Source organism: Ursus arctos, unplaced genomic scaffold (assembly GCF_023065955.2).
Source record: "Ursus arctos isolate Adak ecotype North America unplaced genomic scaffold, UrsArc2.0 scaffold_22, whole genome shotgun sequence".
Taxonomy (NCBI): Eukaryota; Metazoa; Chordata; class Mammalia; order Carnivora; family Ursidae; genus Ursus; species Ursus arctos.
This window is the reverse complement of record NW_026622897.1, coordinates 42,538,633-42,555,565: the sequence shown is the minus strand read 5'-3', so window position 1 is coordinate 42,555,565 and position 16,933 is coordinate 42,538,633. Positions and strand designations below refer to the sequence as shown.

Sequence of the window (16,933 nt, the reverse complement as noted above, 5' to 3'; positions counted from 1 at the left end):
TGAGATGATTAAATAGCATCTCTTAGTAAGCCATTACTATCGTTAGGACCTTCCACTTTGTTTTTCTTTAATCCGTAATTTCCCCTTTTTTGTAGAATGTAAAACATATATATATATTTTCGTACAATGTATGTATTTATAGAGAGGAAGAAGGGGAGAGAGGGAGAAAGAATATATAAACATTTAGAATTTAGAAGTTACACCATGTCTGCCATACTCCCTAATAACCTTAGTTATGAAATGTGTTATATACAGTGTCGTTAAAAAGTTTCAGAAGGTTAGCTAAAGAATATATACGTTAAGGTTTCCAGAAAAAGAAAAAAATACTATTGTTAGATACAGTATTGTTGTTAGAAGATAATAAAATTTAGAATTTCAGCAGTGTGTGAAGATACCTTGTAGTCTACTGAGGTTTTAAGAAAATTTAATTTTTTAAATGTTTTCCTGTGGGAATAATGATATTCTTAATACATAGAGTTCTTAATACTTTTTTAGGTAGTACCCCTTGCTGTGCACAGTCCCTTAAATTTTGCATGCAGGTTGAAAGACTTCACCCCTTCCCGTATCAAAAAAAGAAAAAAAAGTTTGTTTGTGGTTCACTGAGCTTCACCTATCTCTGGATCCAGTGATTCCCAGAAGAATGGGAGTATTTGTGTATCACAATGTCCTGTGAAATTTAAAAAGCTGTTGTTCTTCTTGGCCCTAGCCCTTCCTAGTTAGGCTTAGGCCATCTTTTGTTGTTATTGGCACCTCCTCCTTCCCCATCACAGTTGTAATAGTATTTTAATAGGTCACTTGGTTTCCAGAGAGAATTTACTCAACTAAGAAGGGAGTGACCTGTTTGTCTTCAGATCTCGGCTAGAGATAGTCAAGTGGTAAATAATAAAATGGCATTTAATTGACTTATCAGTTTCTTGTGATACAGAACATCCCTGGAGAAGTGATAAATCAATATTCTGATATTCTGTACCTCCCAAATTGACATTGGAGCTGAGGTTGAAGACACCACACCAGGGAAACCTACCAAGAAGTGTCTGCTATGTAATACAGCACATGATGCCCTTCACAGATACTGTTTTTTCATTCTTGAGTCTATTAGTTCTGGGTTGGAATTCAGATAAAGCTGGGAAGGAGGTGCTCTTCCTCATTATTTAAGAACAATAAAGTTAAACTTGATTCCAGGATAGGATGCAATTTAATAACAGTACATCCTCTGCTTTTCCCCCAGTAGTAAGAGTGTGTGAGGGCTTTACTCATTCTCAAAGCACAGAAGCCTGTTAGGATATTGTATTAAACAAGTCATTACAGAATTTAAAGGTAAGTTAGTAATGGACAGATTTTCTGCCGTAGGAGCAGTGCTTTAGAAAGAACATGAAATTGACTTCTAATTCCAGCTTGTCTTTGTGCTACCTTTGTATTCGTAAGGAAACCACTTAATTTTTCTGACTCTTGGTTTTCAGTAGAGTAAGGATAATAGAATCTACATTACACTTCATAGGACTACTGAGATGATATAAAATCTTATTTCAAGTATTGATTATACCTTGTAAATTATTAAATTTTATGCAGATGTAAAATAATCTGATCACATCTTTGCTAATAAATTGATATCACTAATTTTCCCTCCTGTTTAATGGCTCTCTTTTGCGACTATATTTCTGTAACACGTTATATGTCTCTAGTATGTTCCTTTTTATAAGGCTATGTTCCTAGTAACACTTTGTCTAGTAATTCCATAACCATTTGTTTAATGCCTATTAGATGCCAGGTACTATTGCAGGTGTGTGAGAATGTGAAGGTAAACAAGATAATCTTTGCCTGGTAGTTAAAGCTTAACAGTTATATTATCAGGTAGATAATTTGTTGAATTTTAGAGATGGAAATAGATTAGTGGAACAAATACATTAGTTCACTTCATAAGGAAATGTAAAATTGGGCACTACCACTGAAATTGCAGAGACACTTTTGGTTTTGTGATTAAGTATATTGTTTTTTTTCTTCATATGTAACGAGCTTTTGGTAAGAATAGGTATTACTTGAGAAGGATTTAAGTTTTCTGTGTATGTGTGACTCTCGGATGTTGATATTACCCTAATTCTTTATGTAATTTACTTAAAATAAGTACTAGTAGAATATTGGTTTAGAATTTGGTAGGAACTGGTAAGATCTGTAAAGATTAGTAAGAATGATTTCAATTCATTTGTACAAATCATAGACAAGAAAGCTAAAAGATCATCTTACCAGTGATTTTTTTTTTTTTAAAGATTTTATTTATTTATTTGACAGAGAGACAGCCAGTGAGAGAGGGAACACAAGCAGGGGGAATGGGAGAGGAAGAAGCAGGCTCATAGCGGAGGAGCCCGATGTGGGGCTCGATCCCATAACGCCGGGATCACGCCCTGAGCTGAAGGCAGATGCTGAAGTGCTGTGCCACCCAGGCGCCCCTTACCAGTGATTTTTAAATTCTTTTTTAGAGGAGCATTAGAATTTTGTTGTTTTGCTGAGGTGTGTTAGGACCTGCCGAACAGGGTCATTGCCTGCAGGGTTTGGTTCCATGGGTTCGCCTAGATCTCCTTCCCCTTCTCAACCAGAGTAGGTCCAATTATGTTTATCTGTTGGTGATAAATGTATGCTTTTTTCTTTAAATAGTTTTTATGTTTAAAAATATAAGGTAACTAGTTTTGTTCCCTCACTTTATTTTGTTTTTTTTTTTTAAGATTTTATTTATTTATTTGAGAGAGAGAGAGAGAGAGGTAGCGAGAGAACACAGAAGGGGAAGCAGCAGGTAGAGGGAGAAGTAGGCTCCCTGCCACGCAAAGAGCCAGACATAGGGGCCCATCCCAGGACCCTGGGATCATGACCGGAGCCAAAGGCAGACGCTTAACTGACTGAGCCACCCAGGCTCCCCTTGCTCCCTCATTTTAATGACAAAATTAAATTACAGAGTACCAGAGAATTAAAGTTAAATGAAACCCTGATTTTCAAACTTCAGTTGTTTGGTTAAATCATATTGCCTCCATGTGGCTTAGGGATATTAGAAATCTTATTAGGCCATTTTAAATAGTGAACAATCCAGATTAGGTATGACTGAATCTGACTTCAGGAAGATTTCATTGACAATGTTAATATTAAAACCTGGCATGAAATTTAAGTGAAAATGATTTGATATTGGTGCTTGTTTTATTTACAAAGTTTTTTTTTTAAGTACTAGAAGTGTTCAAAATTGAAACTCCAATTAAATTTTTATAATTTTCAAAGTTTATTTAAAAAAATTTTTTTAAAAGATTTTATTTATTTATTTGACAGAGATAGAGACAGCCAGCGAGAGAGGGAACACAAGCAGGGGGAGTGGGAGAGGAAGAAGCAGGCTCATAGCGGAGGAGCCTGATCTGGGGCTTGATCCCATAACACCGGGATCACGCCCTGAGCCGAAGGCAGACGCTTAACCGCTGTGCCACCCAGGCGCCCCTTATTTTTTAAAAAATTTTAAAAAGATTTTATTTATGTATTTGAGAGAGTGAGTGAGAGAGAGTGAGAGAGAGAGACAGAGAGAAGGAGCAGGGGGAGGGGTAGAGGGAGAGGGAGAAGCAGTCTCCCCCCTGAGTAGGGAGCTAGAGGTGGGGCTCTATCCTGGGACTCCAGGATCATGACCTGAGCTGAAGGCAGACTCTTAACTGACTGAGCCACCCATGTGCCCCATCAGAGTTTATTTTAACTCTGCTCTTAAACTCTTAAAACATTAAAGACTTCTTTCGTAAAGAATAAGATATGCTTCATTCATGATCTTACATGCAGTATAAGTTAAATGAAGTGATTAAGGGCATAAAATTATCCTTTGAGTTTCTACCTTAATTTTCATTAAATAAGTTTGATAAATATGCAGTTTTTCTGTAAAGCGAATGTTTATCGAACTTTCATTTGTCCTTTGACATTAGAAAGTTTACTTATCGCCTAACTTCTCACTTAACAACAAAGTTAAAACCAAGGTGATTTAGTATGATTTGTAAGGATATCTAATAAACAGTTGCATTGTGTGTGAAGTAAATAGAAGACCTAATTTTTTTTTTTTGCAATAAATGTGTATTGTTTTGGCCTTGACTTTGAGACTTTGGCAAGATGAATTCTTTAGGGTTCTTTATTAAATTTAGAATTCTCTAGTGTAAATGTAGACAAATGGCGAATTATACTTCTCTTCCCGTTAATACATAATGATAACAAAATAGTAATTTTTAAAATAAAGATATAATTGACACATAACATTATATTAGTTTCAAGTGTACAACATAATCATTCAATAATGGTATATATTGTGAAATGATCACTGCAGTAAATCTAGTTAACAATTACAGGGCAATAATAATTTTAAATAATTTCAATTAATGACCACTAAATAGAATATTTAATACTACTGAAAAGAATGACTTGTAGAATCTATTTAGATCCAGTTGTTAGGGTACTGAAAACTTAGTTCCGTATAATCTGCCTTTTTTCTCAACTCCTCCTGATAATCGTTTTAATTTCTAAAAAAATGATAAAGTGATTATTAAGTCAAATTGATGCTTAATCTCACTCTATCTCTTTTTAAAATTATTTGCAGGAGAGGGCTGCTCACAATTTATATGGCCAATTTGGTAAGTAATTCCTTTTTTTTTTGTTGTTGTTGCTTTTGAAGTTTTCCCATGTCTTTTTATCTTTCTTTTTTAAGAAAGTTCCCTTAAAAAAAAAAAAAAAGGAAAGGAAGGCTACTGAAATTTCAGAAGATCTTCTGTTTCTGTTTTGAAGGATAGTCTTAAATGTTTAAAAGAGCTGTGATGCCGTCTAGTTTATTCCTATCATATATGACTTTATTTCCATTTATTTCAGGAGGTAAGTGATTCACTGCCCTGTGCCCTTTATGACTGTTTTTTTTCTTTAAGCATAGATCTTCATCCTTGATAGGATATATATCTCTATGTATCTCTTTCTCTGTATCTTTAATTTCATTTCATACTCTGCTTGTCTTGCCATTTCTTGTGGGAAAATGATTTAAGGATGAGCTTTTGTGATGTCTTTATTCTTGGACATTAGAACAACATTGGTCCTATCTCCAAACACTGAGTATATTTAATAACATAGTTAGCTGGTTTTCTAAATTTCGAAGTTCACAGGAATGAAATCAGTGTTTTCTAGTCTGATAGTCTTTATGGTAAATATATAATCAAGATTATATAATTTTCATTGTCAAGTTCATTATTTAAAAACATATTTCTATGAAAAAATTTTAAAGTTATTTACTAGAATTAATAGGCAACACTGAAAAATTCAACTAAGAAAAAATTATTTATTTATCTGAGCAGAGGTTCTTGAATTCTCTAACAAGGGAATATAGTTCAGAGTTCTATTTAGCAACTCATTTCAGGTATAAAATATTTAATTTTTGCTCTGCACTTACCATATGTCTGTTACTGTGCTATCTGCTGATAGACAGGATGGAGGTAGTTCTTATACTTAAGGGGTTTGCTGCCTAGTGAAGAAGTCACAGTAGAAATAATAATGTTTGAAAAGGACTGGAATATAAATTATAGCATGCTGTGAGAACCGTAATAGTGACACCAGACTTTTGTGGGTACTGCTCTTCTTTCTCATTTTTCAAGAAACTTAAAAAATATTTCTCCTGCATACTAGAATAGATTTGAGTTTAAATGTGTTTTTTTTCTTTAACCATGCGCATGCTTTTTTATACTACCACATGGTATATACTTCAATACTCAAATGCTATCTGTAAATTTATATACTTATCTTTAAATTCTAAGTAAAGTTTCACAAACTTTTTTTGTGTGTGTTGCCTGGTTTAGATTGTTAATTCCCGGAGAGACAATCTTTAACTTTGTTTGATATAATCAGTGTTGGAGATTGCCCTTAAAATATTGTATTTGTTTAAATAAACCTTTTATTGAAGGAATCATACATAGATTCATATGCAGCTGTGAGAAATAATACAGAGATCTCATATACACTCTGCTCCACTTCCCTTAATAGTAATATCTTACAAAACTATAGTAGTATCAAAATTCTATTGATGTTGATATTTTCTGTAGTCAAGATAGAGAACCGTTCCTTTATGACAAGAATAAAAACTTAGTTTTGATCCTTTATTAAGGATTTTTTTTTATCATTAACCACAGAATTTTAACGAAATCAATGGCCTTTTAAACATAGATTTTGACTATGTTTAAAGGAAAGTGAACTTATACATAATTCATTCTTGGTACCAATGATAGCCTAATAAGCTTAATTTTCTTTATCTAAATAGAGCTTTTTATTTATACTATTAGTATAAAACTGTTTCTTTAGTAAGAGAGTAGGTGGTGCAGAGTAAAGATTTAAATATTTTCAGAGAGACCGAATTCAGCCTTAAGAAATAAGTTTGTTCTATAACTTGATTGTATTGCTTACTAGACTAAGTTAAAGTTGTTGCCTTATAATATCAACAACAATATTTCTAAATGTTAGGAGCTTTTATTTTAAAATTATTTTTTGTATTTAGGTATGTATTTCTGATTTGGAAAGTACAGAAGAGCATAAAAAAAGAAAGTAAAAATCATCTGTAATTTTACCATGTAGTGATTACTACCATTTTAGTGTTTTTTATTCCCTTCCTTCTCCTCCAGTGTACATACATAAATACACAAACATAAGTGCACATTCACATTACATATTATATATAAAAAATTGGGGACATATTATTTTGTGACATCTTTTGTTACTGTGCTGTATAGTTTTCATTGCTCATGATATTAAATAATCATTTTTTGGAGGGTGTACTCCTACCTTTCCACATCTTGTTATATCTTCATGACAATGGCTTGGTTTCATACATATACATATATACACAGCCCCCCTTAAAATTTTGGCAGACAATGAAATAATAACTTGGTTAGTAACAATATCATCTCGTTATTTTTGGCTGTGATTGTTACCCGTTCCTTAGTCATTTTGACCAGAAAATTTCAAAGGCATTGACATGCCTTTGAATGAGTACAATATAGAAGAGTATGCAGAACTGGCTTCATATTATCTTTATTATCTTTGTCTTTATTTTTATTAGTAAATACTTATTGCATGCACAGCACTTTGCTAGGTATTGGGACATGAATATAAGCCATTATTCTGTCCTTGAAATTAATTTAGTTGAGAGGACAGGTATACCTAGATCTGGATTTAAAATGAATAGGTAATTAATAGTCCAAGATAGTGCATTCATGTCAAGTGTGTGATAAAACAATACAGTCCTTTGAACTTTAGAAAAGGAAGTTAGCTTTGGGCAGGAGTAATCAGAAAGTTTTTGAATTACATGGGACTTGAACCTTGAAGAAAGGAGGGAACTTGGAAGCAGCTCTATCTTGGAGACATGTCATTGGTGACCACAGGACAAAATTGCCTTTCCAAGGATTGCCAAGCTGGGGTCAAGGTTCACAAATCAAAAAAGGATGAGAACCATTGATCAACTACTGTGTTAGACTCTGTAAGTGAAATTGGAGTCATTAAAATAAGCAAGATTATATAGTTTCTGCTTCTGGGGGACCTTCTACTTTATTGGGGAGAGAAATACGTAAACCAGTGGAAATAAACCTCATCTGTTTTTTTTTTTTTTTTGTATTGATAGTTGTCTCAAAACAGAAAACATTGTAATGTTTCTGCTATGCAATTTTGAGTATACATTTTGTTAGTTGTGTTTGTGTTAGTGTTGTAAGGAACAGGTGAAGAGCCAGCTACTCTAAATAAACGGCATATCTATTAGTACTTTTGTTATTATCAAAGGTCTTTTCTTGTCTACCTTATTGTTACTCTTATTACGTATGATATCTGTCAGTAAGCCCTGGCAAGTCTCAGTTATTAGATCAGTAGTTTGTAGCCTTAAGATTAATTAGCAGTTTTAGTAATTACAAACTTAAGGCAATTGAATTACTACCCATTTGAGAATGTTTTCTTGTTATGTGTTTGTTAGCAATTTTGGAAGGAAAAGTGTACAATTTTAAAAATAGTATAGTTTTTTAGCTTTTTAGAATTGATAGAAAATTAGTTGTTAAAGGGCGAAATATATGAAAGGTATAGACATGGTATAAAATAAAGAATTAAATGTTTTCTCTTGTTTCTGCCCAAGATATGGCTCTAAAATGATGGAAATGTTTTCTTGGGGCTAATATACTAGAATCATTTACCTACAAGAATACCAGCTGCTTAGATTCAACTTTGCCACAGTATTATTTAAAAGAGAACACATAAAAGTTTGCATTGATATGATTTCCCTTTATTATGTTGGTTGTGACAATGACAGGGTCCCAGTCTTTCAAAATTCACCGTATACTGCTAACAGTTATTTAAAATGTGATGTTAGGTGTAGTTCATTTATGTTTAGTTTAATTATAATTTATGACATTTAAAAATCTTTCTCTATAGGTCCTTTTGAAAAACTTCTCTGCAATTTCATTTATGCAACCAAGCGTTGAACAATGTATGCGTTTTAAAATTGTAAATATATGTATTTAGTAGGCCTTCTTCTAGCATTTGTGTTTTAATTTTGAACATGCAGTGTCTGTGATTAAAACATCTGTATTTGATTTTCCAAACATAAGGTTTGAAAATGTTGATTCATACGTTTTCTTGTAAGGCCACTTCAATTTAATTAGATTTAGCAGCTATTTATTATATATCATTATTGTGCTAGGCACATGAGGATACAAAAGAAATACAAAATGGATTGTAAACTAGTTGGAGAACTTTGACAGATGAATTTGAAAGAAAGAAACTGAAAGTATTAAATTAAAAAAACAATTATAAACATCCTTCCTCAAATTCCTCCTCTAAGCCTTCCCTCTGTAGCATATGACGTCAACCATCCATGTGGTTGCTCAGGCCAGAAACTTAGAGTTCTCACTCTTTTCTTCTCTTTATACTCTTAGTTGAATCCAGTAGGAAGTCTTATTCTACTAATAAAATATATTCTGGATCTTAAAGTGACTCGCCATCTCCACGGTTATAACCATAGTCCGAGCCCTAACATCTCTTGCCTGAGCTACCTTAATAGCCTCACTGGTTTGCATCTTTCCACTCTTGTCTTCCTGTAGTCTCTCTTCAATATGTGGAAGTCAGAGTCATTGGAAGTACAGATTACAGCATGTTGATGATCTGCTTAAAACTCAGAAAAACCTTCCCTTCCCACTATACACCAAGTAAAATTCAAATGCCTTTCTGTGGCTTACAAGACTCTGACTTCTACTTTTTCTTCTCATTCTTTACATTGCCTTTCTTTCTGTCTCTTGAATGCTTGAAGCTTGTTCTTTTATAGCCTTAGCATTTATTTTTCTTTTTGCTTGGAAATCTGTTTCCCTAAATTTCTTGGCTAGCATCTCCTCTTTATATAGTTGACCCATTGTCACCTGCTGAGAAAGCCCTTTCTTACCATCATAGTTAAACAACTTGCCCTCACCTCTCTACTCCGTAACTCATAATCCTGTCTTATTCCGTGATATTTATAAGTACTGAAATGGTTTTGTTTGTTGTCTTTTTTCCCCCTTACTGTGTATACACTGCTTAAAGGCAAGGACTCTTGCTTGTTCATTGACATATCTCTATAGAGATACAAATAGTCTTAGTATATAATATATATGCTCAGTAAGTACTTATTGAATGGAATGTAGATTGGGAGCAAATACTATTTAAAATGGCAAAGATGAGAGAGTATGATCTTTATATCTGTTCTTATTTCCCTCCTTCCATTAGCCCTAAGATGCAAGTCCTTTAAGCCAACCAAATGACCTTGTTTTCCCACAGGAAATAAACAGAGGAGTAATCGGATCTGTCCTCAGCTGAGTTCCTGAACTAGTACATTCCTTTGTTTTCCTTCCTGTATGAGTTCTAGCAATTTTGGGGTGGAGTCTTTTGGGTTTTCCACATAGAGTATCATGTCATCTGCAAAACGTGAGAGTTTGACTTCCTCTTTGCCAATTTGAATGTCTTTTATTTCTTTTTGTTGTCTGATTGCTGAGGCTGGGACTTCTACTACTATGTTGAACAACAGTGGTGATAGTGGACATCCCTGCAGTGTTCTTGACCTTAGGGGAAGAGCTCTCAGTTTTTCCCCATTGAGAATGATATTTGCTGTGGACTTTTTGTTTATGGCTTTTATGATATTGAGGTATGTTCCCTCTATCCCTATACTGTGGAGAGTTTTAATCAAGAAAGGATTATTATTTTTGTTTTTAATTTATTTTTATTTACTTATTATTGAGTATTTTATTAAGTTTTTTCTCATATGCTTTTTCTGCACCGTTTGAGAGGATCATATGGTTCTTGTCCTTTCTTTTGTTAATGTGCTGTATCACGTTGATTGATTTGTGGATGTTGAACCACCCTTGCAATTCAGGAATAAATCCCACTTGGGTCGTGAATAATCCTTTTAATGTACTTTTGGATCCTATTGGCTAGTATCTTGGTGAGAATTTTGGCATTCATATTTATCAGGGATATGGGTCTGTAATTCTCCTTTTTGATGGGGGTCTTTGTCTGGTTTTGCAATCAGGGTAATCCTGGCTTCATAGATCAAGTTTGGAAATTTTCCTTCCATTTTTATTTTTTGAAACAGCTTCAGAAGAATAGGTATTAGTTCTTCTTTAATTATTGGTAGAATTCCCCTGGAAAGCCATCTGGCCTTGGATTCTTGTTTGTTGAGAGATTTTTGATTACTGCTTCAATTTCCTTGCTAGTTAAGGGTCTGTTCAGGTTTTCTATTTCTTCCTTAAAACTGTATTTTCAAAATATGTCTGTATTATATTTACTTTGAACTTGACACCCTATTTTCTTTTTTTTGGTAAGATTTTATTTATTAAAGAGAGAGAGTGAGTGAGTGAGTGAGCATGAGCAGGGGGAGGGGCAGAGAGAGAAGAAGAAGCAGACTCCTTGATGAGCAGGGAGCCTGTTGCAGGGCTGGATCCCAGCGCCCTGAGACCATGACCTGAGCTGAAGGCAGCCGCTTAACCGACTGAACCACTCAGGTGCCCCATATTTCAGTACCCATGTGTGTTGTTTTATGTACTTCCAATGCATTGCTTTGACTGCTGCATGGTGTGCCAGAATATTCATCCCCTATATATATTCTATAATGTTTTTTTAAGATATAAATCATATACCATAAAATTTACCTTTTTGAGCATCTATCACCACTATCTAATTTTAGAATATTTCAGACACTACATTTTACTTGTTCATTCTTCCAGCAATGGATATCCAAATTGCTTACAGCGCCTCAACATCACAATGTGGTGATGAACATCTTTGTACGTGAGTGTTTTGTGAATTTTTCTGGGTGTGCATGGATAAAATTTGAGAAGATGGATTTTTAGATCATGTACTTTCTGGTAAAAGGACAGAATGGCTTGGAATGTGAGAAATACCATTCTAGTAGTTCATTTGGAGGTAGAATTATTGTTACTTTAGGAGAGAGTTTTGTCTTGTGCATCTTTGTCTTGTGTTTTTATTTGAATAATTTGATTAATCATCTTAGGGATTTTAGGATTGGAGGTTGAACTTTGAAACTATTAGGGACTCTGCTATAAATGACTTGGAGTACTACTACAAGGTCAGTTAGACCAAAGGAGAAAAGAGTGTAGTTTCTCTTTGGGTATAGCTTATCATCATAACTAGTCTTCATACAGCTTTGTTTTCTATTTGTTTGAGAAAGATAATATAAAATATATATTAGAAAATTGAAAGAGACAAATGCAAAGGACAACTAATAAAAATAAGTACATCTAAAAGAAGCAGATGCGAAGCAGAATTTTACTAAGGAATATAAATAAAAGAGACAAAGGAAAGCAGCATATAAGAAAGGAAAACGCGAGATACAAAAACAACCCATATATTAAACATTTGGCTTTCATTGACCCCTGGAGGGGGGGTGGCTCCTCTTTACTACTGGACGAACATGGTCTCTGCTGACACCTGAGGTGGAGGTAGGGAAGCAGAGGCCTAGTTATCAGCTAGTGGGGATGAAAGTCTTGGTATTTGGTATTCTCTGACTGTACTTGGTATTGGTATTTTCTGACTTAGTACTTGGTATTCTCCGACTCTTCCTCATTGGGGGTGTTAGGGTGCCCTGATACAGCTTTGTGAGGGTGGTCATTTGGTCATTGCTAGTGGGGGTTGGACCACAGGGTTGTTTTTTGTTTCGTGTGTGTGTGTGTGTGTGTGTGTGTTTTGTCATGTTTGGCTGGAGTGGAGTGGTTATTGTTCAAAAGTTTGTGTTTTGATAGACTGCATTTATCTTGGTCCTTTAGCAAGACAGGTAGACTTTTGTCTGTGCTTATTAGCATTTCCAACTTGCTAGGCTTCTTCAGCTCTAAGACTGGGGTATATAAGGCTACTCACCACCATGTCATTCTTTGAATTGTAAGATCTGTAGATGGTCTGCTCTCTTTCCAATTTTCAGTCTTTAATGTTTGTTTTATAACTAATGCCCAGGGTTTTTAGTTGTAATTAGTGGGAGGAATAAGGAAAAGGTGTATACCAGTTCTTCCTAGAAGCGGAAGTTCTTCTTCATACTTTTTTTGGTAGTCAGAAATAATCAAGCACTTAAAAAAACAAGGCACCAAAATCAAGATCTGGCAGAAACAATAAAGAACAAAACAGACCTGCAGACACTGTGTATATTGGGATTATCTGAAAATGTTATAAAACTTCTGTGTTTACTATGTTTAAAATAAAAGATGACTTCTGATGCAGGCTAAATTGGAATAACAGGGAACAGATTTACCCTTCTGCCTGAAACAACAACAAAAAAACTGACAATATAAAAAAAACCTGACAGTTTTCAAAACATTGTATATTAAGCAGTGAAGAACAGTGATTCCTAAAAGATTGGAAACTAGCAAGGTGAACCCTGTGATTACTTTGGCTTACTACCTGGAGAGCATTTCTAGGCCATGAAGAAGGGATTTGAAACTGAGGCAGAGCCTGACTGTGTCCCAGAGTTTACAAGATATAGCCAGGAGTCCAAGGAGACAAGGTGGCCAGAGTTTGCAGGTAGGAGAGGAGAAAGGTAGAGAGCTCCAGAGATATGCAGAGGATCCTAGCAAATAGTTAGGTGAGTTCTGATTGGTGCATGCACATGAGGAATCTACTGAGGTTGGGGAAAGAACCAGCAAAACCCATTAGAGGGAAGAAAATCCTCTGAGCTCATGCAGGGCTAGGAATGGTTACTGTTCCCACCATTAAGAGTGGGAAATTTCATAATTTGCAAGGCATTGTGAAGAGTTAGAAACATTAGAAGTCATTAGAAGCATTAAAAGGATTTTACCTCAGAGTGGGGCAAAATTAGCCCTAGACTAAATACTACTCTGGGCCCAACTAAAATAACATCAACAACAACAACAACAACAACAACAACAACAACAACAACATAAACAGCAAGACGTGAAAGGATCTGTTTCCAAATGACTGCATCCCAAAATAAATCTAAAGGAAATTATGGGAAAACAAAAATATACAACAATCAATAAGGTAAAAGTCATAGTGTCTGGCATACAATGAAAAATTACCAGGCATGAAAAGAATTAGGGAAATAGCCAAGAATGATGAGAGAACTCAAATCATTTGAAACCAACTCAGAAGTGATACCTGTTACAGAATTAGTAGACAAGGACATCAAAATAGTAGTTATTACTGTATTCCGTATACTCAAGAAGCTAGGAGAAATACTGAACATGTTAAGCAGATATGGAAGATAAAAAAAGATCCAAATTAAACTTCTAGAGATGAAAGCTGTAACATCTGAGATGAAAAATACACAGGGTAGGATTAATGGCATGTCAGACCTTGCAGAAAACATTAGTGAACCTGAAGACATAGCAATAGAAACTCTCCAAAATGAAACACCAAGAGAAAATAAAAACTATGAACAGAATATTAGTGATCTAATGGGACAACTTGAATTGGCCTGATATGCATACAGAAGTCTCTGTAAGAGGGAGGGAGGGTCAATAAAAGCATTTGGAGAATAATGAAAATGTCTCAAACTTGATGAAAACTAAACTGTCATACCCAAGAAGCTTAATGAACCTCAGGCACCCTGGAAATAGGAAGGAAACAAACCATATCATGGTCATTTAACCCAGTGATAAAGAAAAAATCTTGAAATCAACCAACGAAAAGAAACATTTTATACTGAGGAACACAGATGATGACAGCAGATGTCTCACTGGGAATAATACAGACCAGAGGACAGTTAAGCAACACCTTTAAAGAACTGAAGAAAAGGAGCTATCAACCTAGAGTTGCATACCTAGAAAAATATTTTTTGAAGATTTTATTTATTTATCTCTTTGAGAGAGAGAGAGAGCAGGGGAAGGAGTGGAGGGAGAGGGACAAGCAGATTCTATGCTGAGCGCGGAGCCCAATGTGGGGCTCAGTCTCAGGGCCCTGAGATAATGACCTGAGCCAAATCAGGAGTCGGAGGCTTAACTGACTAAGCCACCCAGGCGTCGCCAGAAAAATATTTTTAAAAAACAAAGATAAAGACTTTTTCACACAAGCAGACCTGAAGGAATTCATCACCAACAGATCTGTAGTAGCAGAAATGTTCAAATTTGTCAAGAAGTATTAAGGAAAATGGTAACAGTTGGAAATCTAGGTCTACACAAAGAAATGAAGATCACTGGAAATGATAACTACATGGGTAAATATAAAAAATACTTTACATATATATATATCCCTTTAAAATTATAATTGTAAAATAATAGCAATGTAGTTTGTCAGGGTAATAGCATATGTGAAAGTAAAGTATGGCAACAGTAGTAAAAAGTTCAAGAGGGAAGAATTAAAGTGCGATGTAAGGTTTTTATGCTATCTGAGATATAATAATCCTAAATGTTTATGCGCCTAATAAGAAAGCTTCAAAATACGTAAAGCAAAAACTGACAGGACTGCAATGAGAAATATACAGATTCATAATTATACTTGGAGCCTACAACATTCTTCTATTAATAATTGATAGACATGGTCAGAAGAAAATCATTAAGCTTATAGAAGCTTTAAATAACACTATTAACTAACTTGATATAGTTGACATTTTTAGAATTCTCTATCCAACAGCAGAATGTACATTATTTTCAAGTGCTGTTAATATTTACCATATTCTGGACTACAAAACAAGTCTCAAAGAATTCAAGTCATACGATTTGTTGTTTGGCCATAGTGTAATTTGAAATGAGTAAAAGAAACTAGAAAATCCCCAAATATTTGGAAAGAAATGTACTTCAGAAGATATCAAAAGAGAAACTAGAAAGTGTTTTGATCAGGACAAAAAGCAAACACAACATATCATAATTTGTGGTAAATACTTACTGCCTACTCAGAGGGGCTTTATAGCACTAAATGTCTGTTTAGAAAAAGAAGAAAGGTCTTAAATCAATGACTTCAGTTTCTACTTTAAGAAACTAGAAAAAGAAGAGCAGTTAAACCCAAAGAAAGCAGAAGTAAGAAAATAATAAATAGTGTGGAAATAAGTGAAGAGAACCATGAAAATCAAAGAAAAAAATATACCCAAAGCTAGTTCTTTGAGAAAATGAATAAAATTGATAGATCTCTAGCCAGACTGATCAGAAGAAGAAGAAAGAAGATACAAGTTACTAATATCAGGAATGAGAGAAGTGATATTAATATACAGTATACAGGTATTAAAAGTACAGTAATCAGTGATATTTTGAGCAAGTTTAATTCCATATATCTGACAACTTAGATGAAATGGTTACATTTCTTGAAAGATGCAAACCACCAGAATTCACTCAAGAAGAAATAAATAATATGATCATCCTTGTATTTATTAAAGAAATTGGATTTGTAGTTAAAAAACTTTTCCCGGATAAAATACCAGGCCTTGGTAGCTTTGCTGGTGAGGTCTACTAAAATATTTAAAGAAGAAATAATATCAGTTCTACTCAAACTATATCAGAGAGTTGAAGAAAAGTGATTACTTCCATAATCATTTAGTGAGGCCAGGATATTTAATTTTTTTGGTGAAAGTATAGGTGTTAAATTAATTTCAAGTATACAACATAGTAATTCAACATTATATACATTATGAAATACTCAACCATGGTAAGTGTATTGCAGTATTATTGACTATATTCCTTATGCTGTTTTTTTCATCCCTGTGACTTATTTATTTTATAACTGGAATTTTGTAACTCTTAGTTTTTCACCCATTTTGCCTCTCCCTTCCCTTTGGCAACCATCAGTTGTTCTCTATAAGTCTGTCTCTTAGATGTTGTTGTTTTTTGTTTGTTCATTTGTTTTGTTTTTGAGAGTCTGCATATAAGTGAAATCATATGGTATTTGTCTCTTTCTGTCTGGCTTATTTCACTTAGCATAATACTCTCTACGTCCATATTGTTACGAGTAGCAAGATTTCATTCTTTTTTATGGCTGAGTAATATTCCATTGTGTATATCTACCACATCTTCTTTATACACTTAACCTATCCGTGGACACTTTAGTTGTTTCCATATCGTGGCTATTGTAAATAACACTGCAATAGACATAGAGGAGCATGTATCTTTTCAAATTGGTATTTTCATTTCCTTCTAAGAAATACCCAGAAGTGGAATTAATGGGTTATATGGTGCTTCTGTTTTTACTTTCTTGAGGAACCTCCATATTGTTTTTCAGAGTGGCTGCACTAACAGTCCTATCAACAGTGCATAAGGATTTCCTTTTCTCTACGTCTTTGTCAACACTTGTTATTTTTTGTCTTTTTGATATGAGCCATTTGACTAGAATGAGGTGAAATCTCATTGTGGTTATGATTTGCATTTACCTAATGATTAGTGATGTTGAACATCTTTTCATGTGTCTGTTGGCCATCTTTATGTCTTCTTTGGAGCAATGCCTATTCAGGTCC

At 34.3% G+C, this 16,933-nt stretch overlaps 1 protein-coding gene across 2 annotated transcripts in view; it reads left to right on the top strand.

Annotated features, from left to right (window-relative positions):
- Window positions 1-16,933, top strand: part of TMEM135 (transmembrane protein 135) — a 253,268-nt gene that overhangs the window by 39,384 nt on the left and 196,951 nt on the right. For both annotated transcript variants that reach the window (XM_026518285.4, XM_048217349.2), the window contains one exon: window positions 4,598-4,631. In XM_026518285.4, the coding sequence (XP_026374070.2) occupies window positions 4,598-4,631 (34 nt within the window). The remainder of the gene's footprint in view (window positions 1-4,597; window positions 4,632-16,933) is intronic.